Source organism: Nelumbo lutea, chromosome 2 (genome assembly GCF_056320005.1).
Source record: "Nelumbo lutea isolate HS-2025 chromosome 2, American lotus-T2T, whole genome shotgun sequence".
Lineage (NCBI taxonomy): Eukaryota > Viridiplantae > Streptophyta > Magnoliopsida > Proteales > Nelumbonaceae > Nelumbo > Nelumbo lutea.
The window spans coordinates 25,456,357-25,480,570 of record NC_142685.1 but is presented as its reverse complement, the minus strand read 5'-3'; the positions used below and the strand labels follow the sequence as shown (position 1 = coordinate 25,480,570).

Sequence of the window (24,214 nt, the reverse complement as noted above, 5' to 3'; positions counted from 1 at the left end):
ACACAGGGGCGTATTGATACTTTGAACCTCTAGATGCTAGTGGTGGTGACCCAATTGCTTGTCTCTTCTATTATTTTTAGAAAATTACAAATATGACCATATTTTCTTTTTTTTTTAAGAGAAAATTACCTTCGGCCTAATAGACAAATCAGCTAGTAAGAGTAGGAAGGTTGATTATGTTTAGTTTAATGGAAAAGGTAGGGAAATCTATACAAAACTTTTCTTTCAAATCAAACACAGCCAAGGGTATAAGTGGGATGTCTCATTTAAAGAATTTGCAATGTATCGGGCCCGAGATTTCAGGCCGACTCAAATTTTGACAAAATTTCAACTCAAGTCCATCCAAATTGCACCCCTAGACTGATTTGCTCACTAACAAGACAAACAGAGAAAGAAATTATTTTTTACCAAATCTCTTCATTCAAACTTCGACGAATTCTCCCGAGTTTTCTATCAATAATCTTTCAAAAAAGAAGAAATTAGATGGTGTTTGGTATCATTTCCATCAGAAAATCAATGCAGACACAGTGCCAAAATAGACATTTCCCCAATGAGCTTGAAAATTTGTTTGGTTAAGCCATTTATTAAAAAAAATGTGTTCCTTAGGTTATGTGAGAATCGTCTATTAAGGAGGCATTCATTTTTTTTTTTTTGGATTTTGAGGGGAGAAAGTTTATCAATGGGATTATTGTTCCCATTAACCAAGAAACCCTTTTTTTTTTTTCAGATTTATGTGGGGACCAGGGAAAGTTTATTTTCGTGGGTATCACTTACCCACTTACCTAGGTAAGTGATAGGCATTTCACAAGTGGATAAATAACTTTCCCACTTGGGGGATGTTGTCAGCACTTGGATGAGACAAAAATGCCCTTTTAATAATTGGTTTTTATGGCTAAAATAGTCATTGTCTTGTTTACTTGGGAAATAAAAGAACATTGATAAATGCATTTACCGAGAAAAATGTTTCTTGGAAAACACTTACCTACAAAAAGTGAGCGAGGCCTAAATGGAAAACACCTACCTGGTGTTGTCAAAACTGGACCAGGTCAGATAATCTAGATGGTTAGAAACGGAAATGTCAACCGAAATGGTTTTGATAAAGGAAAAATCTATGGATCATCTGTAAATCTGTTTTGAAAAACTGAAGCAATATAATATGCTTATGCAGAAAAAAAAAACTTACAATATTTACTTATTTTGATAGGAAATGGTTTTAAAATATATATTTTTTAAAATATTTTTATTTGAGCGAGTGGTCAAATTAGAGTATTAGACAAAGTTTTTCTTCATAATTAAAAGATGATACCTATACCTGGCAATTGGGTTGGGTGGGTCAGGGTCGGGTTGGGTCAAGACACTTCAGGTTGATTTCGGGTCAGGTTGAATTTTGGGTTGGGTTATCAAATGCTAGACCCTAACCCTAAATGTTCAGGATAGGGTTGACCCATGGGTCAATTCGAGTCATCCCAAAAAATAACTGAGATTTAAAAAAAATAAAGAAAAACTACATGAAAAATACCAAAATTAACGGAATTAACCTTAAAATTCCAAATATAAAATAAAAAAACTTGAACATTTAACAATTTAAAGAGTAAACAATAAAAAGTAAAGACCAAATAGAAAAAATTAAAAAGTGGAAACTTCTAACAATGCATAAATAGTGCCAATTAGACTTGACAATTGGGTCAGTGGATTGACCCATGATACAACCCAACCCAACCCAGTTTTTCGGGTCGGGTCGGGTCACTCTCACATTCAGATAGCTAAATATGAGACCCTAACCTTATTTTTTCGGGTTGGGTTGGGTCAAGTTCGCAGATTGGGTCAACTTTTTGCCAGGTCTAATGAAACATGCGACTTGTAATTATATGACCAAAAAGCTTAGTTTAGAAGGAATATAAATACAAATATGGAGAGTAAATTTATATTATAGATATTTGTATTTGTACTCTTTCCAAATTGAGCTAAAAGGTTGTGTATAGTTAGTTGAAATTGGCTCCCCACAAAACGCATCCTAACATGTATTGAAAGCATCTTTTGTTATCGTCATGGAAACATTTCCTAATACATAGTTGGGATTTGGGAATTGGGATGTGGTGTGGGGAGACCATCCGAATTCATGTATAGTCTGAATACACTGAATTAGACAACACGGTATCACTAGACCTGGCTGTAAGGAGTTCACATCAGCCCCCTACAAGGGGGTGCCCCACAATGTCTTACAGCACATCCCGTATGTATTAGGAGCACCTCCTGATGATGTTTCATTATTTCTTGTATTTATCGTCAGGAGGTGTTTTCAATACAAGGCTGAGATGTGTTGTGGAACGTTGTGAGGCCCTTGTGGGGGCTGATGTGAACCAGGCTGTAGGACCGCAAATAATATCTGATTGTTCAATACCATAAAAGGGGTGAGCTGAGAGTTAAATTTTCTCATGTATTCAAAGAAGCCAATTGGGTTGCTAACTTGCTATCTGATTACTAGACCTGGCCGGTCCGAACACCAAGCTCAAATCCATTATCATACAGTAGAAACTCAGGCTTTCCAATGAATTATTTTTAATAGCTTTCTCAAAGCAGCTCAGTGAAAGCAATTCAACCAATGCTTTAGTCCTTTCAAATTGATCTCTAACTTCATCTTAGGATTATTAGGACTGTAAATCGAGATTGTTCCATTTGAAGGATTTGTTTTTCCACCAAAGTATTCATCATAAGAATATACTAATTTCCTTCTTGCTATAAGGTTCAAAATATTGCAATTTATATTGTATGATAATAAATTCGGTAAAAAGGCCAAATGCTAAGAGCCATAACTGTTTAATGGATTTAATTTTCTAATATCCATTTTTTGGTAGATATTAATATTAATATTTATCCTGATAAATATATTTAAATATTTAAAAATAATGTATCGATTGTTAAAAACTCCGGTCAAAGCGGGCCCAGTACAAGCCAAACAAGCAATTAAAAGAAAAAAAAAAAAAGAAGAAGAAGAAGAAGGAAAGGCCCAATCTAAGGATGGGCCGGATCAGTGGAGAAAAAAACAGCGGGGCCTATAGCAGTAGTATTCGTGCGCTACACGCGCTACAGACAACAGTGTGGGCCAATCTGTTGAGAAGCGCGATGTCCACTGTCCATTCCTCCTTTCGAAGTAACCATACACGCCACGTTACCAAAGCAAATGAAAACCAAACACGCCACGTTGACTTCAAATCTCCGCCCCATAACGCGCACATCCCCGCGTGCATTGAAAACATCTCCCACATGAGTTCTGGTATTATCGTTGGGAGATGATCTCGATACACGACAAGAATATACTGTAGGGTCTAGTGGGGGCGGAGATGTGATCTTCGCCACACGTTATAGAACTGGGCCGGCCCAATCAGAACTCGATCTGACAATCCCGTGTTTTTATATGGATTGGGCTTAAGTTTTCAAGTTGCAGGTGGATTTGGGTTACGCCTTATCTATGAGATAGCCTAAACTTAATTTGAACCCAGTCCGATTCAAGTCCATCCCAACAAATATATATAAGCATTTATTTTATTTATATATAAAAATATTGTTTTAAAGTATGTATATATAGATTTGTAAATAAAATTTGTATATGTCTGCCATCAATTTTACTATTAATAAATTCTTGTAAATCTAACTAACCCACCCAAACTCAATTAAGCCCAGCCAAACTCCATCCCAATTGTGTAATTGTGTTGAGTTATGCACAGGTTAGGCCTGGCTTGATAAATTTCGGTTTGAACCTAAATTGGATCAGGCCCAAAACCGAAGTTTGTACATTTACGGTCGAGCTGGGTTGACCCTCAACTCGACCCAACCAGACGGAGTTGTACCCCTACTCTACAGCGTAGCCTGCCACTGCGTTGGGAGCTCGAAACTATACCTATTCATGGGCTGACCCGGCCCCCGGACGGGCTTGAACATGGTTATAGGCCCGCGGGCTTAAACTCGGGTCAAAAAGCCCGGCCCACAATAAATTGAACCGGGCTCAGGTTTTGTTAAAATAGCCCTACCCGATCTAAACCTAGACTTAAAAAACCCTAATTGAATAGCTCCATCTTTTTATTATCTCTTTGCCTCTTTGCCTCTTCTTTTTCTAGCCAAACCCTTATTATCCAACCTCCACACTCCACAGTGAGGCAGCGAATGTTCATCGGCACAATAAGTCCAGCAGCGACAGTGAGTTCTCTCTCTCTCTCTCTAATGTGAAGTTGCGAACTAATGATGGATCTCTGTCAAAGTGTGGCGGTGAATTTTCTCTCTCTCTCAAATGCGAAGTTGCGAACTGATGAGGGATCTCTGTCAAATGCGACGATCAGTTTTTTTCTCTCTCTCTTTGCAAAATTTATTAGGTCGGGCTTTGGGCTCAAGCTCAAGCCCAAATTATAGGCCCGTAAGTCAGGCTAGGCTCGGGCTCGGGCCTAACATATTTTTATTAATGGGGACTAAAAACCCGACCCTGCCCGACGCATGAACATGTCTACTCGAAACACGAAACTGAATGTTCTGAATGATATCACAATCGAGAGTGGGTGTGAACGCCACGCGTCAACTAGATTTTATTCCTCTTGTTTTTATGATGACCAGCATCAACTAAGATGATCGGGCCCACCATCAGATGGGTCTTTAACCAAAAATCAACATAGTCGCATGATTTCAATTGTCTGATAAGGAAAGCTATACTCTATCCGACGGCAGATAAGCAATTGTTAGAATCTTAAAAGGTATTAACGAATCAGATGGCTGGAGATCATCTGATCTCTCCGATCTATTTAGACATGTGATCTTTTACGTGATACAGATTTGATGGTTAGTCCAGATCCCTTTTATGTGGGCCCGACAGCATTATGAGGAGGACACGTCATTGCAGTTACAATGAGAGCGCCCTCATTGTAGCATAATCTGGCTCTTTCGGAAAGAAACATGTAAACAAAGCTTTCCGAGATTTTTATTTGCTAATTTTCATTATTACGTTTCTTCTTTGTTTTATTTTATTTATTTATCTTCTTCTTTTATTCTATCAATTCGACGTGGTTGGTCTTATCTGAAATTTTGGAGATAATTCGTCGCAAGTTTTTAGGTATTATTTCTGAAAATTTTTCGTCGTATCCTTGTTTATGAAGAAGTTTCACAGAATCTTTATAACTTTCTGTTGAATTTGATATTAGTTCTTCCCATATTTATAGATTTGCGCCATCTCAGCAGCTGTTTGTTGGGTAATCTTTGCTAGAAATCAGTTATTAGGGTTTTCGGAACATTTTGGTTCCGTGAGAGTCCATCTTTGAATCAATTTTTTATCTTCATTTGAGTCTTTTGTTCTCTGTCTACCTATCTATTCTTTTGCCCGTCTCTTCTTTAGAGTTCGAATTCTGACTTGGAATCTTGGAATCTTGGATTTACGCTAGGGTTTTGGGGTTCTGGTTATATATCAATGAAAGGGGAAGTGCAGCTGGAACCTTCGAGTGAACGAAATCCAAGCGATTCCGATCCTCTGCTCGAGAACAAGGCCAACACTTCCACAGGAAGTTCGAGCGAGATAAAAGATGAAGAGATTGAACCTTTTTCTGCGGCTTGCTGTCGTATCTGCCTCGAGTACGATGGTGAAGCAGGTGCAATTCATTTTCCAATAATTGAATCTAATCAACTTCAGCACAATATTATACGTCTGTTGAAATAGCTTGCTACCATTCTGCATTATTTAGATAAAAACTAAGCTCTCTGCTTCTATTGATTAATGGCAGAAAAATCATAGAAACTGGAATTTGTTTAGAAAGTTTCAAGATTGACGATATTTATGATAATTCATGAATCAAGGAACTCCACCATTTTGGGATGGCTATTTCAACTTTTGGTAGATGCTCACGTTTAAACTATACCGTAATGTAACTTTCTTCACTAATGTACTCGGTAGAAATGTTAGATTAGTAACTATTACTATTTAATGATAAAAGTAAATTACCTATATTTTGACCAATCAAGGTTTAATATGTTATATAGCCCAAAAGTCCTGGTATCATGCTCCTGATTTCTAACATGGATAGATGGGGAGAACCATCCATTTGGCATGTATTCAGTACCTTACTACAGGCACACCTTTTGTGGCAGTGTATTTTTTCATTTTCCTTTTTATAAACATGACCCTTCTTTGTTTTGAGTCTTTTAGATCTTTATGCCAAGGGGAAAGCTAATTTCTTGCAGTAAAATATTCTGCCAATCGTGTAGAAAGAAATGAATGCGGAGTTTGTAATTAAATTTGATATGAAGTAGCATATATTCCATCTACAATTTAAATCTTATTTGTTTACTTAATTTTTGGTACAGGTGAGGGATTGATATCCCCATGCATGTGTAAAGGCACTCAACAGTTTGTTCATCGTTCATGCCTTGACCATTGGCGCTCAGTGAAGGCAAATTTTAATTCTTGAAGTGCAAATGACATACTTGTACAAATAAACCTTGAATTGACAGAGGGTTGTGACACAATGTGTATGTTATGGATCTGGTAGCAAGGTGATTTTAATCAGTATATTTGTTACAGGAAGGATTTGCTTTTTCCCACTGCACAACTTGCAAGGCACAATTCCATCTTCGAGTTGACTTGTTAGAGGACTATTCTTGGCGTAAAATCAAATTCAGAATTTTCGTGGCCAGGGATGTGCTCCTTGTATTCTTGGCAGTACAAACTGTAAGTGAAAGTTTCAGTAAATCATTTCAGGAAATATGTTGGTCCACCTATGTTTCATTGATATGAGTAGAAACAAAAGAGCCTTGCACAGTTTAAAAGTTTTGAGTGCACCATATTTTATCATATTCCATTAATGGAGTTAATTGCATATGGTAAGACATTGAACTTGGCCATGACGCCATGTACCTATTGAAAAGGATACAAATGAATGTAGTCATGTTCTTTATTTGCACTGTAAAAATTTCCTGGATGAAATGTAGAAGTACTTAAGTTTCAATATTAATCATTATCTTGTATTTCAGAATGATGCATAAAGTATATTAATGAATTTAATAATTGATAAAGAAAATGAATGTAATTATGTTATTTTTTCCAAGAAGAAGAACTGAATTAATTTGACAAAATTTTTTAGTTATCAATAGAGGTTATTCTATCACAATATTGAACAAAACTATAATAAGAAATCTAAAGCTGCTACACCAAGAATCTTTACTTGAAAAGCTCCAGCGTGACTTGGCAAAGTCTTTTCCCTTTGACCAAGCGTTGTACAATCTTTATCTCTTTCTTTCAATCTTTTTTCCCTATGCTTGGCAAAGTCTTTTCAAGCAGGTTTCATGCTTGGCATATTTATTTGAGATTGCAGATTTGTGGATATGAAGGATTTTTTCAATGCGGTGATGATTTCAGTCTGTTTCACTGGTGAAGGGTCTCTTTTCCGTAGTTATTGATGGAGCGCGGATTCTCTTATAATAGAGCATGTGGGGGGAAGTGAAGATGGGAAGCTTCTGCCTGGTTCTGTAGATTGGAGAACGAAGGGAGGGTAAGATGCAATCTTTCTTACAGAGAAGTGGTGGTGGCGGGGGTTTGGCCTACTTTTGGGGAGTCAGAGGTGAAATGGGTAAATGGTAATAGGGTGGTAGCAACGGATCCTCAGGGGGGGAAGCGAAGATGGGAAGCTTTTGCCTGGTTCCGTAGATTGGAGAACAATGGGAGGGTAAGATGCATTCTTTCTTACAGAGAAGTGGTGGTGGCGAGGGTTTGGCCTACTTTTGGGGAGTCAGAGGTGAAATGGGTTAATGGTAATAGGGTGGTAGCAACGGATCCTCAGGGGGTGATTGCGAGAAGAGAGTTTTTGAGGAACTGTTTGGTGGGTAGGTTATGATGGGGGGTGGAGATTAAGGAGGTAGAGAGGTGGGGGGTGTGAGAGTGAAGGAAATGGTGGATGGTCTATTCCTCTTTATTTGTCCGTCAAGAGCTGGTGCAGATTGGGTTTTAAGACAAGGTCTATGGCAGATGGGAAGAAATCCCCTTTTGCTGGATTGTTGGGGGGCGAGTGTGGGATGCCATTATCTTGATCCCTTCGAAGTGCGGGAGAGGACCTGGAGTCATGCTGGATTAGGGTTTATGACCTGCCACTCCTGCTCTGGTGCCCAAGTGTCATAAAGGCTATTGGGGATGCTTGTGGGGGTTTTATATAGGAGGATGATTCCTCGCTGGAGATTGCAACCTACGAGTGGGTAAGAATAAAAATCCGTAGGGGAAACCAAATTTTGAGCAAGGTTGAAGTGGTCTTCACGGTTCAGATCTGGCAAGAAGTTATGCCATCTGTTCGAAGTTGGAGAGGTGGAGAAGGGCTGTCTCGTGATGTCCCTAAAGGAGACAAGGAGTGTTCGAACTGCTCCAAAACGTTAATCTTGGAAGATTTTGGTGAAAGCGAGCTTCCCGGTTTTTCGGTAGCAGAGAGGTATCAGAAGACGAAGATGCGAGTTGCTTCTCCGGTGACTGTAGATAGAGAAGAAGATGCAGGTTTGGGGGTTCTTTTGAGCCATCCGATGTTGGTGGCTTCGAATGGTATAGATGGGTTTACCCAGGATCCAGATTTGGCAAGAAGTTATGCCATCAGTTCGAAGTTGGAGAGGTGGAGAAGGGCTGTCTCGCGATGTCCCTAAAGGAGACAAGGAGAGTTTGAACTGCTCTAAAACGTTAATCCTGGAAGATTTTGGTGAAAGTGAGCTTCCCGGTTTTTCGGCAGCAAAGAGGTATCAGAAGACGGAGATGCGAGTTGCTTCTCCGGTGACCGTAGATAGAGAAGAAGATGCAGGTTTGGGGGTTCTTTTGAGCTATCCGATGTTGGTGACTTCGAATGGTATAGATGGGTTTACCCAGGATCCAGCTGTGAAGGAGATTCGAAATTCAAATCTGAGGGGCAGTGGGCAGGCTTGGGGTACTGAGGCCATTAAAACCTTAATCAGAGAATGCCTTGCAGAGCTCCAGTTGGCCCCTAGGGAAGTTAGTGCGCCAGAGAATTGTCAGAAGGGCTGTCAGCCTCCCCCAGATCGAGTTTCAGTGGGCCCATGGGACTTCGGATGAAGTTAATGGGCTTGGAATGCTTTATTCAGCCCGACCAACTCTTCAACCTTTTATTCTGGAGGTTGGGCCTGGGCTCAATGGTTATATTGAGTCTAGTCCATCCTCTGTTCGAAGGACGAACCTGACACCAAATTTCAGCCCTTAGGTTGGCGGTGGTCTTCAGGGTGTGGGTTCTGGGGAGGCTCGGGATTCTCAGGAACGAAGGGGGACTGCTGCTGGTAAGGAGAAGAAGGGTGGAGAGGGAGTTTCTGATCTTGGCGCTGGGGTTGTGAAATCTTGGCCTTCCCAAGCGTCTGCTCTGGCAAGCGAGAGTCAGCTAAATTCCAACCAACTAGCGGTGCTAAGAGAGGAAGAGGACTTGATGGAGGTGGATCCAATAGTGATGGTGGCTACAGATTCTCAAATTGCAGGTGGTGAAGGTATTCTTGAGGGTGTTGGGTCACAGGTGGGAGGTAGCAAACTCTGTGTTACGGATAGGTTTGTTGTCACAATTGGACAGTCTCAGAAGAATAACAATCTATTAGTGGATCAGTCGAACCAAGTAGGGGAGCAGTTTGAAAGTGTTTTTGATTCGTCATGGGTTTCTTCTAAGTTGATGGGATTGGGAAAGTTTCTGGGGATCTCGCTAGAAGGCTTGGAAGAGGAAACAATTATGTACTTGGAGGGGGTAGAGAAAAGAATGAGTATGGCCAGGGGAAAAGCTGTAGTAAAGAAGGGGGGCAATAAATCTAAAAAAAGTAGAGAATTGCTGCGCTTGACTTGGAACCTTAATGGTAAAGTTGGTAGGAGTGAGGGGAGGGGGCGGGGGGGGGGGGGGAGAAAGGCTTAAGTGCCAGGTGTTTTGTTGTTCCTAGTTTTCTATGGAGCTTAAGATATTATCTTGAAATGTTAGGGGGCTGGGGCCGGGGAGGAGGCTGGTAGTTTGTGAATCTCTGAAAAGTTAAGGTTCAAAAGTGGTATTGATTCAAGAAACTAAATTGGAATCTGTGGAGGTTGGAGTGGTTAGGAGTATTTGGGGGGAGGGGGAGGTTAGGTGGAGGTCGAAGTCGGCAGCTGGTAGTGCAGGGGGGTTATTGAGTATGTGGGACCCGACTGTTTGCAGCTTGATCTCTCATTAGATTGAACTTTTTTCAATTTCTCTTTTCTTGAAACTTGCAGATGGCAATGTGTGTCAGATTACTAATGTGTATGGTCCTAATGACCGAAGTCGGAGGGAGGAGTTTTGGGAGGAGCTGGCAGCGGCTAGGGGAAGTCTGGATTGCTTGTGGGTTATTGGTGGGGTCACTCTTTCTGGGGAGGAGAGAAGCTCGAGGGGAAGAAGATCAAGGGAAATGGTGCAATTTGCTGATTTTATCAACAGATTTGAACTTCAAGATTTACCCCTTCATGGCAATAGGTATACTTGGACCAACTAGCAAGACCTTCCTACCCTAGTGAGGCTGGATAGGTTTCTGGTTACTTCTAACTGGGAGGATATTTTTTCGGAGTTTAAGAAGATTGCCCGTCCAAGGCCAGTGTCAGACCGTATTCCCATTCAACTGGTTTGTGGTGTTAGAGAGAGAACAAAAGTTCCGTTCAAATTAGAGAATGCTTGGTTTGAGGTACCGGTTCATTCATTTTAGCAGAGAAATCGGGAGCCATTAAAGCAAAGCTAAAGATTTGGAAAGTGGAGAAAAGTTTGAATCTAGATACTGAGAAGAAGGCACTACTGAGTACTATAAAGGAGATTGACACAGCTGAAGAATTAGGTCCTATTACTAAGGAGCTCAGATTAAAAAGATTTCAGACTAAGTTGAAGTTTGACAATTTGGCAGTGGCAGAAGAAATTAAATGGAGACAGAGCCAAAGTGGCGTGGCTGAAAGAGGGGGATAGGAATACACATTATTTTCATAAAATGGCAAATGCCAAAGCTAGAGCTTCTGTAATTACCAGGCTGGAGGGAGAGGGCAGGGTAAGTATCACTAAGTCTGATATGAAGCTAGTGGCAACTAGCTTTTACAAGAAGTTGTATAAGGAATCTTGGGCATTCAGACCTTTTCCAAGATCTCTTTCTTTTAACCAGCTGAGTGACGAGCAGTCATCTTTCATTGAGAGACCTTTTTCTGAGGAGGAAATTAAAGAAGCTATCAAGTTGTTGGCTGATGAAAAGTCTTCGGGGCTCGATGGTCTTACAAATCTCTTTTACATTAAATGCTGGGACGTGGTGAGACAGGATATATTGAATGTTTTCCAGGACTTTTTTGAGAGGGGTTCATTGCAGAGAAGTCTAAACATTACCTTTATAACCCTCATTCCAAAGATTGAAGGTGCTGTGAATATTAAGGATTTTAGGCCAATTAGTCTGTTGCATAGCTTCTACATAATCCTATCTAAAGTCCTTGTAGAAATATTGAAAGCAGTTCTTGGTAGGGTTATCTCAAATAACCAAAGTGCTTCTACAAAATCATATCTAAAGTCCTTGCAGAAAGATTGAAAGCAGTTCTTGGTAGGGTTATCTCAAATAACCAAAGTGCTTTTATTCTGGGTAGACAGATGCTAGATTCAGTTCTTATTGCCAATGAGCTCATTCATTCCAGGAAAAAAGAAGGCCTACGATCATGTTAACTGGAGATGTGTAGACCTTGTGCTTCTTCAAATGAATTTTGGACAGAAATGGAGAAATTGGATGAAAGTATGTATCACTTCCCCAAAGTTCTGTCTTGGTAAACGGACAGTCTGCAGGTTTCTTTGATAGCTCCAAGGGTCTTAGGCAGGGAGACCCTCTATCTCCTCTGTTATTTCTATGTGTAATGGAGATCCTCACTCTTTTCTCAAGAAGGCTGCTGAGTTAGGGGATTGGGAAGGTTTTGCAATGGTGCCGAGGGGAGAGAAGGTGAACATTCTTCAATTTGCAGATGATACAGTATGTTTTGTAGATGCTTCTCCCTCTCAGGTGGAGCTACTTATTGGGATTCTCTCTTGGTTTGAAGTGATTACAGGCTTGAAAGTTAATTGGAATAACAGCCAAATTATCCCAGTTGGACTTGTTTCCAATTTAGGTGAGTGTGCTGGTATTCTGGCTTGTCAGATTGAATCTCTCCCAGTCAAATATTTGGGACTCCCGCTTGGGGTGAGTGGTGGTTCCTCTGCTATTTGGGGCCCAGTTATTGAGAGATTGGAAGGAAGCTGGCTTCTTGGAAGGCTAAATACCTTTCTTTTGGGGGGAGGGTGACTCTGATTAAGAGTACTCTCTCCAATTTGCCTACCTACTTCCTATCTCTTTGCTATTCCAATTTGCTCAGGCATGATACTGGAATATTTGCTATTACAACAGAGTTTTGTACAGTTCAAAATTTATCTCCTGTCCTTTATGAACCAGAGTCTGAAAGCAATTAATGTAGTACTGAGCAGCATACATGGACATCTGCATTGCACAAAGGATTTCATTTTGCTTGGAAGGCAAATTGCTTATGCATCTCATATATCCATCCTTAAATTAAACCCTGGAAAGGAATTTTTTATGAATGAATAAACCACTAAGTCATGAAATTGCTTAAATCAATGGAATTAATATAGTTGGTAAGCCAAAAAGAGTGTATTTGGGTTGTCTACCAGAAATACATATTATTTGACTGGCCACATTTGATGATTCTGCACAGAACATTTAGCTTGATCAATGAACCTCTCTTTTTATAAATCAATTGGTCAATGAGCTATTATGCTGTTTGAGATTAAATATGTACCTGTATCAGAGACTCCCTTGTTTATTCACAGAAAGAAGCATTTATCTTTGTGCGGGATATTTTCTGTCATTTCTGAGCTTGGGAAACACATTTTCTTTACACGGTTCTGAATTTGCTTTTTTGCCCATAAATGCCTGCCTTAAAATGCTGAAACTAGTCTTTTTGTATTTTTGGTTCAGGTGATTTCTGCAATGGGTGGCTTTGCGTATGTCATGGACAAAAATGGGAGCTTCAGGAATTCATTCAGTGATGGTTGGGACCGTATCCTATCAAAGCATCCAATACCCTTTTACTACTGCATTGGTATGACTTGTTCCTTTCACCGTTATCTCTGAGGCCAATATTGTATCTTATGCCAGGGGCTATAAATCACAGTAGTTTAAAATGTAGTGGGTGTTTACTTATGTCATAAATTATGTTATAAGGATTCTCCATTTCTGAAATTTGTATCGATGTATGATACTCAACACAGGGAGACTGTGAACACCACTATTTCAGTTTTTTGGAATTCAAAGTGCCAATTGCTGCATATTGATATAGGACACAGATATTGATAAAAAAAATATAGGACACAGATTGTCTGCATCTTTGTTACATTGTTGTATTTTTTTATTTTTAAAATAAAGTATTTCATTATGTATGAAAATAACGTGTACAAGTGTAGCCCCTGTTACATTAATGGCTATCTATCCATCTAATTTTTGACCAACAAATAATGAGGAAACATTAGTGCCTTTCTAGCAGCAGAGTAAAGACTGTCTACCTTCAGTGTAGCTATAGAGAAATACACATTGCAAGAAGCTATAAATTACCAGGCTAACATACATGAAAATAGAAATAATTTAGATCATGTGGATATCTCATGGAATGGCTTGAAAGCATTTTTATGCCATAGGTTGGACTAGAATGAGATGCCATGGGTCTGATCTTTCTAATTGCACAATCATTTAAACTTGTGGCATAAGGATCAATCATGATGCCACAAATAGAAAAAAAATTGTAGAAGGAAGTTTCATCCATAAATTGCATTAGTTAAAGAAAAAAAAAGATATTTTAAGAACATTTTATCAATTAATTTCTCAATGCATGAATTCATATCTATCTCAAAATTGTCAATGTAATAGAAGAATTCATTTATTCCTAGATACCTAAAGGGCATCCTAGTGCATGAGGCTCCCACCAATGCGGGGTCTGGGGAGGGAGTTTCTTTAAGTTACAACACATTCACATTTCATAATGATGCAAATCTTCTACCAAATAAATTAGGTTTCTTCATAAATTAACTCTGGATCTATTACCAGCAAGTCTACCCTGTTTGGCTTGTTTGGAAGACTTATTGCATACTATGAGGTCAATGAATCGACTATGGTTTCAAAGCGTAGTTCAAAATTTCTAACATTTCTTGGATCTGTGCAATGTTTGACACTTTGACTTTGACATTTCCATTTGCAATGCAGGGGTCCTAGCCTTCTTTGCACTGCTGGGGTTTTTTGGTCTCATATTACACTGCTCCTCTTTCAACAACAATGACCCATGCATGGCTGGCTGTCGTAACTGTTGTTATGGATGGGGCATATTGGACTGCTTCCCAGCTTCTATGGAAGCATGCTTTGCCCTTGTTATTATTTTTGTAGTCATCTTCACCATCCTTGGCATTGCCTATGGCTTCCTTGCTGCCACAATGGCTATTCAGAGAATCTGGCAAAGACATTATCACATCCTTACCAAGAGGGAGCTCACAAAGGTAAAGATCACTCAATGTGTGCAAGTAGGCCTTTTTCATAATTCATCTGTAAAATCACTGGACCTCATTTTCCTTCCTGGGCTCATGGAGATCTTTTAAGTGCATGGAGATGGTTCAAAATACTTTAGCATTATTTAGGAACTGGGAGTATATCTCTGGCATTTACTAGTTTTGCTAAAAAATACATTGCAGGAATATGTAGTGGAGGATCTTCGTGGGTGCTATACACCGCCAAAACTGGACCGGGAACATGAAGAACGTCTGAAAATGCTTAAACTCTTGTAGGACATAATGCTTCTGTTACATGATAAGAACAGCTCTGGACGATGCCTGTGTAGAATGTGAATGACTGTAACTTAGTGAAACCTGGCAAAAGTTGAAGTAAATAACATGTATAGAATGGTTATCTCCCTTGCATGTTCTTGAACCTGACAATTGGGGTCAGTAGCTGTCTGAGATTCCTCTTTTGGTATGCCCATCAAAGAGTGATTAACCAGTGTTATGGAAAATTGCATCTCTCTAAATTATAATCTATAATTGATGCTAAAAATCAAAGTACATTATGGAGAATTGAACACAGCTCTTTATATGAGATGCAAGAACGTTATCACATTGCCAATGACCTAGTTGGTCACTCTGCACTCATCCCTTTGACGAGGTGCAGGCTTTTTAATCCATGCCTTTAATCCAATCTTATGTCAACTATAAAATTAGCATTTTTAAGTATTAATAAAAAAATTATATTCAACTGTTTTAAATGGTTGGTTTTTCTTCCATTGTCTGAACTTTGAACATCTGTAAGTGTATTCCGATGATTCACACTTCACATGAACTATTAAAGTATGTGTATATTGTGACAAGGTTCAAAGAATCGATGCTTCGCATTATTAATACACTACGCAATTAAAATATTTTTGAACCTGTATTGAACTAAGAAACCCGACATTTTATAAATGTGCTGATGAATAGCCCATGAAACTAGTCAATAACCACCAAGATGCTTATAGACTAAATTGTTTTGACTCTTTCAAAAAACTGAAAAATATATATAAAAACATAGACAAGTTCTCTGGCTGATTGTAGCGAAGATTTGGATCAAATCTTGCTGCCACCGAGTTGGGGAGTTGTGGGTAGGGCCGTAGGGGTGAGATGAATCAGGTCCCTTCCTCAATTGTCATCAGACAAATATAAAACAATTTTGGTTGGGTCATCAGACCTGCTCGAATGAAAGTAATATATAATTACTAAGACCACCCAAGTAACAGTGCTGACAATACCAGCCGAGCCAGCTAGTGCCTTTAAACCATAATAAGTTGAAAGAATCAAGCTCATGAAAACAACAGACCTCGTAAAGTCGTCAGGTCGGCGAATTGACAACCTAAAATGAATCATGATTACGAAATAATGCTGAATCAATATATTGGAAATAGGATTCAGTATCCAATCCACGACCCACAACCAAACATGAATTGTGTAGGGGAAAAAATAGAAAGAAAAAGAATAAAAAACAAAAAGAGAATTAGCAAGCTTCCATTTATGCACTTGATACAATTCTGGTGCCTACCTAATTACCTTTCTTTGGCGTCGTTGGAGAATCCCAGCATTAAGAATTAAGATTTGAATTGCATAGCCACCAAAAGTCAAATCTATAGTGATTCATGTACTTGATACAATTCGACTTGTCACTATATAAAAAAGAAAAAACAAGAGAGGTGGGAAGGAAGCAAGAAAAAAAATTACGGCAGATGGAACACAAGTTAAAGAAATGCTCAGTTGAAACTCGAAAGTTAAAACTGAATTGATATCCCAAACCATATCCATCTAGAACTGAAATAGAAGCATCTAAACGCAACTACTTCCATAGCTTTCTTAAAGACATGTTTTTCTCAGTCTCCTTCTTCATGACCTTGGCCACTGCCATCTCGAAATCTTCTTGTGTTACGTGGACTCTCCTCTCCCTTAATGCAAACATCCCCGCTTCTGTGCACACAGCCTGAAAAAGGAAGTAAAATTTAAGTTTTAACATGTGAGTTATCAAAGTTGATTGAAAATCACCAAAACTTAATTTTATATACATGCATATTGAGCGAAAAAGTAGATCAAGGGATCTATTAGCAAGCAAAGAATAAATAATGACTACCAGAAAAAAGTACATGTAGAATTGCAAGGTTTAGCTGAACACACTTTAGCTGTTCAGTGGGCTGTGGAACCAATGATAAGGTTCGATGCCAGTATTAAATACATGGGGCCCGCATCTTTTACAGTGGAGCCCATGAATTTATTACTGGCGTGGAACCTCATCATTGGTTCCACAGCCCGCTGAACAGCTAAAGCATTCAGCTAATCCGAATTCCATGTATAAGTAAACATACCTTGAGCTCCGCACCAGATGCACCATTCATTTTCTCAGCAATCTTCTTTAGATCAATACCACGCATCAAGTTCATTTTCCTTGAGTGTATTTTTAGGATATCAAAACGGGACTGAAAAAATTAAACAACCAAATCAGGATATGGAAAAAACAAATTAGCAGAAAGAACTCAAACACCTCAGACAACATCACAGGAAAATTATTGCTGATTTTCAATTGAGAAAATTGGATAGGTTGATCAATTGGAATGCACCAGTAGTGGGTAAACTCATTCAAGTTTGATGGGTGCAGCTTAGGGGTGAGCAAAAAAACCAGAAAACCAAACCGGTCGGTATGGTTTCGGTTAACCATTTTAAAAAACCGGCAGTTAACCGAACCAACCGATATATACACAATAATATATTATTTTTTATTGTTTTTTTGAAAATCTAATAAATACTGAACTCAGACATTTCAGTTCGGCAGTCTAGGCTCTAGAGTGTGCCAGACTGCGAACAGCCAGACTTTTCAGCCTAAAAGTAAAACTTTTTGCTTTTCCCTCTCTCTCTCTCTCTCTCTCTCTCTCTCTCTCTCTAAAATGAACTGCAATAGCTTCATAGACGGCCTTTGGCGCTCCCAAAAATCAACGGACCAATGGGCGACAGCCTTCGGTGCTCCCAAGTGCAATAGCTTCAACGGACCAACGGGCGACAGCCTTCGGCGCTCCCAAAAATCAATTTTCTTCTTCGTTCTTCCCCAATCTCTGAGCTCTCTGTGTTTCTCCCACTCTCCCTGTCTCCAATTCCCTTTTTTATTTTATTTTGAGGGCATAAAAAACCCAAAAAACCAGACCGCGGTTAACCGATCCACCGGTTGCATCGGTTCGGTTGAATGTATAAACCAAACAAGTTGGTTCAGTCCAGAAAATTGCCCCACGGTTCGGTTCCTAGTGCAGCTTGGGAAACCAGGAGACTCAGGAGTTGGGAGGTGTAATCAGGGATCATAAGGCTCAATTTGGAAAGAGTACAAATACAAATGTGTACAATATGAATATAAGGTTTATAAATACAATATAAGGTTTTGCCCTTATCTATTGCACTGATCATAGATGAAGAATTGACTAAACATATTCAGGAGGAAGTTCCATGGTGCATCATGCATGTTGTTTGTGGATGACATTGTTTTAATTGATGAAACTAATGAAGGATTAAATGCAAAATTAAGATTATGGACAAATGGCTTAGAAATAAGAGGCTTTCAAGTAGGTAGGACTAAAACAAAGTATATGACATGTAAATTTAGTAATAATAGGAGTGTGGATCACGATACACTTAAGATTGGAGACCAAGAGATAATTCAATGTAACCATTTCTGGTACCTTGGTTCAATAGAAGATGTCACCCAACGAATTAGAGCAAAATGGAGGGGTGCATCTGTACTTTTATGTGATAAGCAAATACCACTTAGATTAAAGGAAATTTCTATAAAACAGTTGTGAGGCCAGCTATGTTGTATGGAGTAGAGTGTTGGGCAGTCAAGAAACATGTCCAGAAAATAGACTGTAGCAGAAATGCGAATGCTAAGATGGATGAGTGGAAAAACTAGAAAGGATAGGATTAGGAATCAAGTTATCCATAGGAACCTAAGAGTAGCTCCAATAGGTGATAAAATGAGAGAGTAGGTTAAGATGGTTTGGGCATGGGCAAAAAAGACCAAAAAGGACATGGGTAGTAGTAAGAAACAATTTAAGCACTAATAATTTAACTGTGGATATGGCTTTAAATAGAATGATTGGCGAAACAGATTTCATGTAGCTGACCCCATATAGTTGGGATGAGGCATGGATGATTATGAAGATGACTCTTCCCAAACTGAGCATAATGGACAGATTCTTCCAGCTTTTCTGGTCCCATCAGCTTTGGAAATTTTCCAAAGGCATGAACTACATGCTTTGATTTAAGGTCTAAAATTGATGAACATGAATGGAATGGGGAACGTGGAAGTTGAGGACACTGCCAAAGTGTAATTTGTTGGTTGAGTAAACAAGATATGATTCCTTGGACAGTCAGGAAGATGGTGAGACAGCACAATCTTTGGCACCGTATTAAATATCTCATTCAATTGGGCTTCTAGAAGTGCAAATAAAGTAACAAACTCTTTAACCAGGGTAGGGGTGGCAAGGAATCAGCCTGAATGAGGATGTCCAGGGTTGTGTTATAATCTGTAATTTCCAATTATTGTTGCAATCAGAATTCCATGAAAAAGGAGTTGGTATTGTACTATATTTGTATCTGTTTATACCAACTTTGGCCGACTGCTTTCTAATTGAGCAGTATGGCAGGTCTCTTTAATGAAAATTTGGCATTGCTTATCAAAAAAAAAAAATACAGGGAAAAAAGTCTAGGAGTAGTTGAATATATAGAAAATGCTGGAAGTTGAGTAGACTTTAGCAATAGCTATTACTCCACACATTTTACATTCTCTGGGCACATAGTAAAATAAAGACCCTCTCCTGTCGCTTAAAAAAGGGCCATTAGGGAAGAGACTACATAAACCAAACCCAAGCATCAACCTGATAAGCTAGTGTATATGATACTTGTCCAATCAACATCAGTTATTCAAGATTTGATCCCCCCCTCCCCCCCCCCAAAAAAAAAAAAAAAAAAAAAAAAATTGAAGTGGATCTTGCCAAGGGGGCAAGGAGATTTTTTTCATATGGTGAAAAGCTGAAATGTTTCTTATTGTGCATAATCTTCCAAATGCAAAGATGGCACCCACAAAGTGCAATAATGTCTGGGTTGTTAGTGTCAAAGGGTGCTAGATTCATAGAATATAGGAATAGACAGCCAGATAGGCAGACATGTTATTCCCTTGCCACAAAAATAATTCAAGAAAAATGATCGGTCAAATCCACTTCTGCTATGAACTCAAGATGTAGCAATTTGTCATTTGCTACTAGGTCATTAATTCATGGTGAATGTAGCATGTACCTCTTCATTGGGATTTGGGAACTCAATCTTCCTGTCAATCCGTCCAGGCCTAAGGAGAGCTTGATCCAAAATATCAATTCGATTTGTTGCCATCAAAACCTGTAAATAATATCTCATTTAATAGTTTAAACAAATGAAAATTGGACTTAAGATTTTTTAATGGAATCACCAACATTTTCACTACTTTTAACATTAAAGGAACAATTAGCACCTTAATCTTATTAGAAGCTTCAAACCCATCCAACTGATTTAGAAGCTCCAACATTGTACGTTGCACTTCACTATCACCATTGCCAGTCCCAGACTCCATGCGAGCAGATCCAATACTGTCAATTTCATCCATAAAAATGATTGATGGAGCATGCTCCCTGTGGAAAGCAAAGACAAAACTTATAAACACGAGATACAAGATAAAATGCTAAATAAAAGAATAATTCTAAGTTTATAATGCTAAATATCCTTTCAATGCATAAAATTGTGCACAGAAATAAATGGACAGATATAAATGTTAGGTATGTTAACACTACTGTTATTTATATATAGTTGGTTGTTTAGGAAAGAGAATAAAGCAAACCTGGCCATAACGAAAAGTTCCCTAACCATCCTAGAACCTTCACCAATGTATTTCTGAACTAACTCAGAACCAGATACCCTGATAAAAGTACAGTCAGTATGATGAGCCACTGCTCTTGCCAGCAATGTCTTCCCGGTACCAGGTGGTCCATAAAGCAAGACTCCCTATCAAAGTTCAGACAGGAAAAATTGATCACAATTCTGGTGCAAATCAGTTCTTGCAAAAATAATGTGGAAAGATGTATTCTTTTAGCAGGATGAAATTACCTTTGGTTGAGCTATTCCAAGACTCTCAAATAATTCAGGATGTTTGATTGGAAGCTCAATGACCTAAAAGGAAAAATATCACATGGAAAGAATGTTAACTATGTATTTTTGTATAATCTAAAGACATAAATTCAACATTTTCCAATAAAAGTCATAAAATACACCAAATAATTGAATAACAACACCCTTTTCAGATTGATAATTTGATGTGGCATCAAAGTTTAAAATCTAAATCCCAATTGTAAAATGTAAATAAATAAAATAAAAATGAAATTTACTGGAAAACTGACAAACCTCCTTGATCTCCTTTATTTGCTGGTCAAGACCACCAATCATATCATATGTAGAATCTGGAACCTTCTCAACTTTCATAAGGTTGACCAAGGGATCAACTTTGCTGGGCAAGATCAAGTGAAGCACATAACTATCATTACGAAGAGCAACTCTGGTTGATGGTGTGATCTTTGTGATATCAATATTCTTATCAATATCCACAACATACTTCCCTTCTGGATGAACCTGAAAAGTAGAAAAGAAGCATTATACACTAGAAGTAAATATATTGCATATTTACTTCTATAAATAGTGCTGCAACATTTCACCTCTTTATCAGAAAAAAAAAAAAAACTTCACAGTGAATTTCCCTTGCTTAAAGAAAATAAGTAAGTAGTAAATAAAGAAAAAAAGCAGGAAAGAATCAAAGTCTGATACAAAGATGGAAATTGGAGTTAAGGACCAAAAACAAGGAAAATTCCAGAAGCCAAAACCCCCATATTGCATAAACTGAATGCTTTGAATATGATACAACAAGAATCCTGAACATTGTCAGAAATCAGTCATTTATTTTAGCTTATCTACAATGGAATTGACAGATCCAGTTGTCTAGGCATCCAGTAATCCAATTAAGCTAATAAAAGGTGCATTGCATCGCTTTGTTTTCTTTTATACTTTTATTTGATGCCAATCAACTACATCCAATAAATCTTTTCTGTTATGATATTAAACATATTGTTTCCAAATCCAAACTTTGGTTCATTCTAATTCACATGTAAACCACAGTCCACAGATTACTCAACCAGGCCCAACATTCAGAAGTAACAACATCTCTATGACTGATAATATAATCTCACTGGTCAATACAGACGGAGCGGTAGAATGACCAAAATTCCTCCTTTTGACAAAGAAAAAGATTGCATAATGCACCAGAAATTCAATTACCTATAAATGTTGGACTACCATTTCACTAAGCTACCAAGTAAATTCCAAGAATTAACACACTCGTTGACACAGAAGCAAGCACAAAATAGCAGTAAATTATGATGGCATAACCATATGGACAGAAGAATGCACTGTCTTCATATAATACATGGAATCAAATGTACGAGTTGTTTTACTCAATGTAAATAAGCATCAGAACAGAAGAACCCGATTCCAACAGTCCAACTCCCAATAGAGTATCATACTAAATTATATTCCAAGCATAGCTCAAAAACAACATAAATTGGGGCTGCATTTTCCTGCGATGAGAAAAGAGGAAGGAATAGAAAACCAACTCACCTTCACTAAAACCTTCGATTTACCCATAACCTTCACCACTTCTCCTACATATGATCCAGGCTCTTGAAGCAGCTGTAATTCCTCTCTAAGCATCCTGACTGTCCAATTTATAAAATCCGCTTAGCATTACCAACCAAAACATTAAAAGTATTCCAACATCTCTACATGAAGCCTAGAAAAGATGAGAGTTGACTCCTATAAAACAATACATAAAACAACATAACTAATTAGCTAAACAACGATACAAATTGCAGTTTACAAAAATCAATGCTTTAGCCCAAAACTCCCTCTAAAGATGTTCCCACATTAGCAGCTGAATAAAAGCCCTTATATTCTTCCCATTCCTTCACCGTTCCAAGCGCCAATAACTGAGAAACAAATGCCTCTGCCATCTCTTACCGGGGAACCACAATTCCTTCCCCAATTAAACTAAAATTCCCAGAAAAATTGGGAGAAACTGAAAAAACAATAGTTTTCTTTATCCATAACTAAAAAAATGAGACTTAAATAACACAAACAGGATGTCAACTCTTCTATGCAAACCCTAGATCAGTAATCAGCAAGAATAACCCAAGAAAGCTACAACACTACCATCAAGGAAAAAAATAAAAGCTTGAGAAAGCAAAATACAGGGTTAGGGTTAGGGTTAGGGTTAGAAATCGGCGTACCTCTGGAATTGAGATCATTCCGCTGAGCTTCAAGGCGATTGAGATTGTGAGTCTTCTGCCGGACCTGAAGCTGAAGGTCATGGATGTGTTGAAGATAATACTGTCTGAGACCTTCTCCTTGCTTCATCGTCTTCGAAGAGCACATCTCTTCTGGTGTAGCCGCGGCTGCCTGCTTACTGTCTATCGCTGCCGTAGCCATTATCGTTCTGATTAGAGAGAAACTTCTTCAACAGAGGGAGGCTTTCCTTCGGAATCAAGTCAAGTAGCTTTTTCGCTTCGATGATCGGCGTTTTCGTTTTCGCTGCCTTGGGCGGTACTCCTTCACCGCCTACGGGTTAATGGCGTTTATGGCGAGAACGTCGATGAATACCAACCAGTTCCGATTAGCCCCGGTTCTAATCGATGGACGGGTCTAGTTCAGGTCCATAACATTGATCGGTCGGTTGCTCCCTAATTAAGTCGGGTCCAATCCGAGTCCAACTACCAAGTGACCGGAACTATCGGTTCATTCTTTTTTTTTTTTTTTTCAAACTAGCTCGATTATTATATATAAAAGATATGATTTCTGAAAAAGTTCAGACTAATTAAAGGAATCATAAACGTGGTAGTCCAATCAGGTATTATTTATTAAAATTTATGGTGAATTTTGATTAGTCAAAATTCTTCTTATATCATATCTTTTTCGCATTAAATTTTCCCCGTAAAAAATAGTCATTTTTTTGAAAAGATATTTAAGTAGGTAAATTCACTTACTTTTATATTTGTTGGTTTGATTCTCAAAATGATCCCAACACCTCTTATCAACTTTCTCCAAGGTGACAAAATTATTTATTCACCTATAAGATTAGGGATATGTGATACTTATTATTTTTATATAATGTAAGAAACTAATATATAAGGATGCAAACGGATTAGATCATATTCAAATTAGGATATATTCGAATTCAATCTGATGTTGTTCATGTCGGATTCGATTTAATATGAAGATCAAGTTGAAAATCATATTCGAATTCGATCCGACGTTAATCATGTCAGATTCGACCAATCTGGATTAGATATGATAGGACTCAATTTGAATTCAAATCCTATCGACAAGTCGAATCTTCGATTTTGATTCGATCTGACTCGTTTTCTTTAAAAATTAATAAACTATTAAAAGAAAAATAAAATATGTTAATTTAAATCAAGTAAAAACAAAAAATACAAGTATTTTTTAATTATTTTGATTATATATACATAGTTTTTATAAAAAATTAAATAATATAACAAATT

At 38.3% G+C, this 24,214-nt stretch overlaps 2 protein-coding genes across 3 annotated transcripts; one reads left to right on the top strand and one right to left on the bottom strand.

Annotated features, from left to right (window-relative positions):
- The first annotated feature begins 4,917 nt into the window (after nucleotides 1–4,917).
- On the top strand, nucleotides 4,918–14,948 carry LOC148869312 (uncharacterized). Of its 2 annotated transcripts, none has more exons than XM_088967193.1 (7): nucleotides 4,918–5,095; nucleotides 5,421–5,624; nucleotides 6,337–6,422; nucleotides 6,554–6,700; nucleotides 12,973–13,096; nucleotides 14,251–14,537; nucleotides 14,730–14,948. In XM_088967193.1, exons 2-7 carry the CDS (start codon nucleotides 5,447–5,449, stop codon nucleotides 14,820–14,822), a joined length of 915 nt encoding a protein of 304 aa, XP_088823319.1. In that variant the 5' UTR covers nucleotides 4,918–5,095; nucleotides 5,421–5,446; the 3' UTR covers nucleotides 14,823–14,948. The 2 variants fall into 2 exon arrangements, with proteins under 2 accessions (XP_088823319.1, XP_088823320.1); XM_088967194.1 differs by having other exon boundaries at nucleotides 5,086–5,231.
- A 1,192-nt stretch (nucleotides 14,949–16,140) lies between these two features.
- LOC148869311 (26S proteasome regulatory subunit 8 homolog A) lies at nucleotides 16,141–23,374 on the bottom strand. The gene is made up of 9 exons (XM_088967192.1): nucleotides 22,943–23,374; nucleotides 22,275–22,372; nucleotides 21,012–21,236; nucleotides 20,718–20,780; nucleotides 20,452–20,615; nucleotides 20,089–20,245; nucleotides 19,878–19,976; nucleotides 16,910–17,020; nucleotides 16,141–16,530 (listed from the first exon to the last, which is right to left on the bottom strand). Exons 1-9 carry the CDS (start codon nucleotides 23,139–23,141, stop codon nucleotides 16,390–16,392), a joined length of 1,257 nt encoding a protein of 418 aa, XP_088823318.1. The 5' UTR covers nucleotides 23,142–23,374; the 3' UTR covers nucleotides 16,141–16,389.
- Between the last annotated feature and the right edge of the window lie 840 nt (nucleotides 23,375–24,214).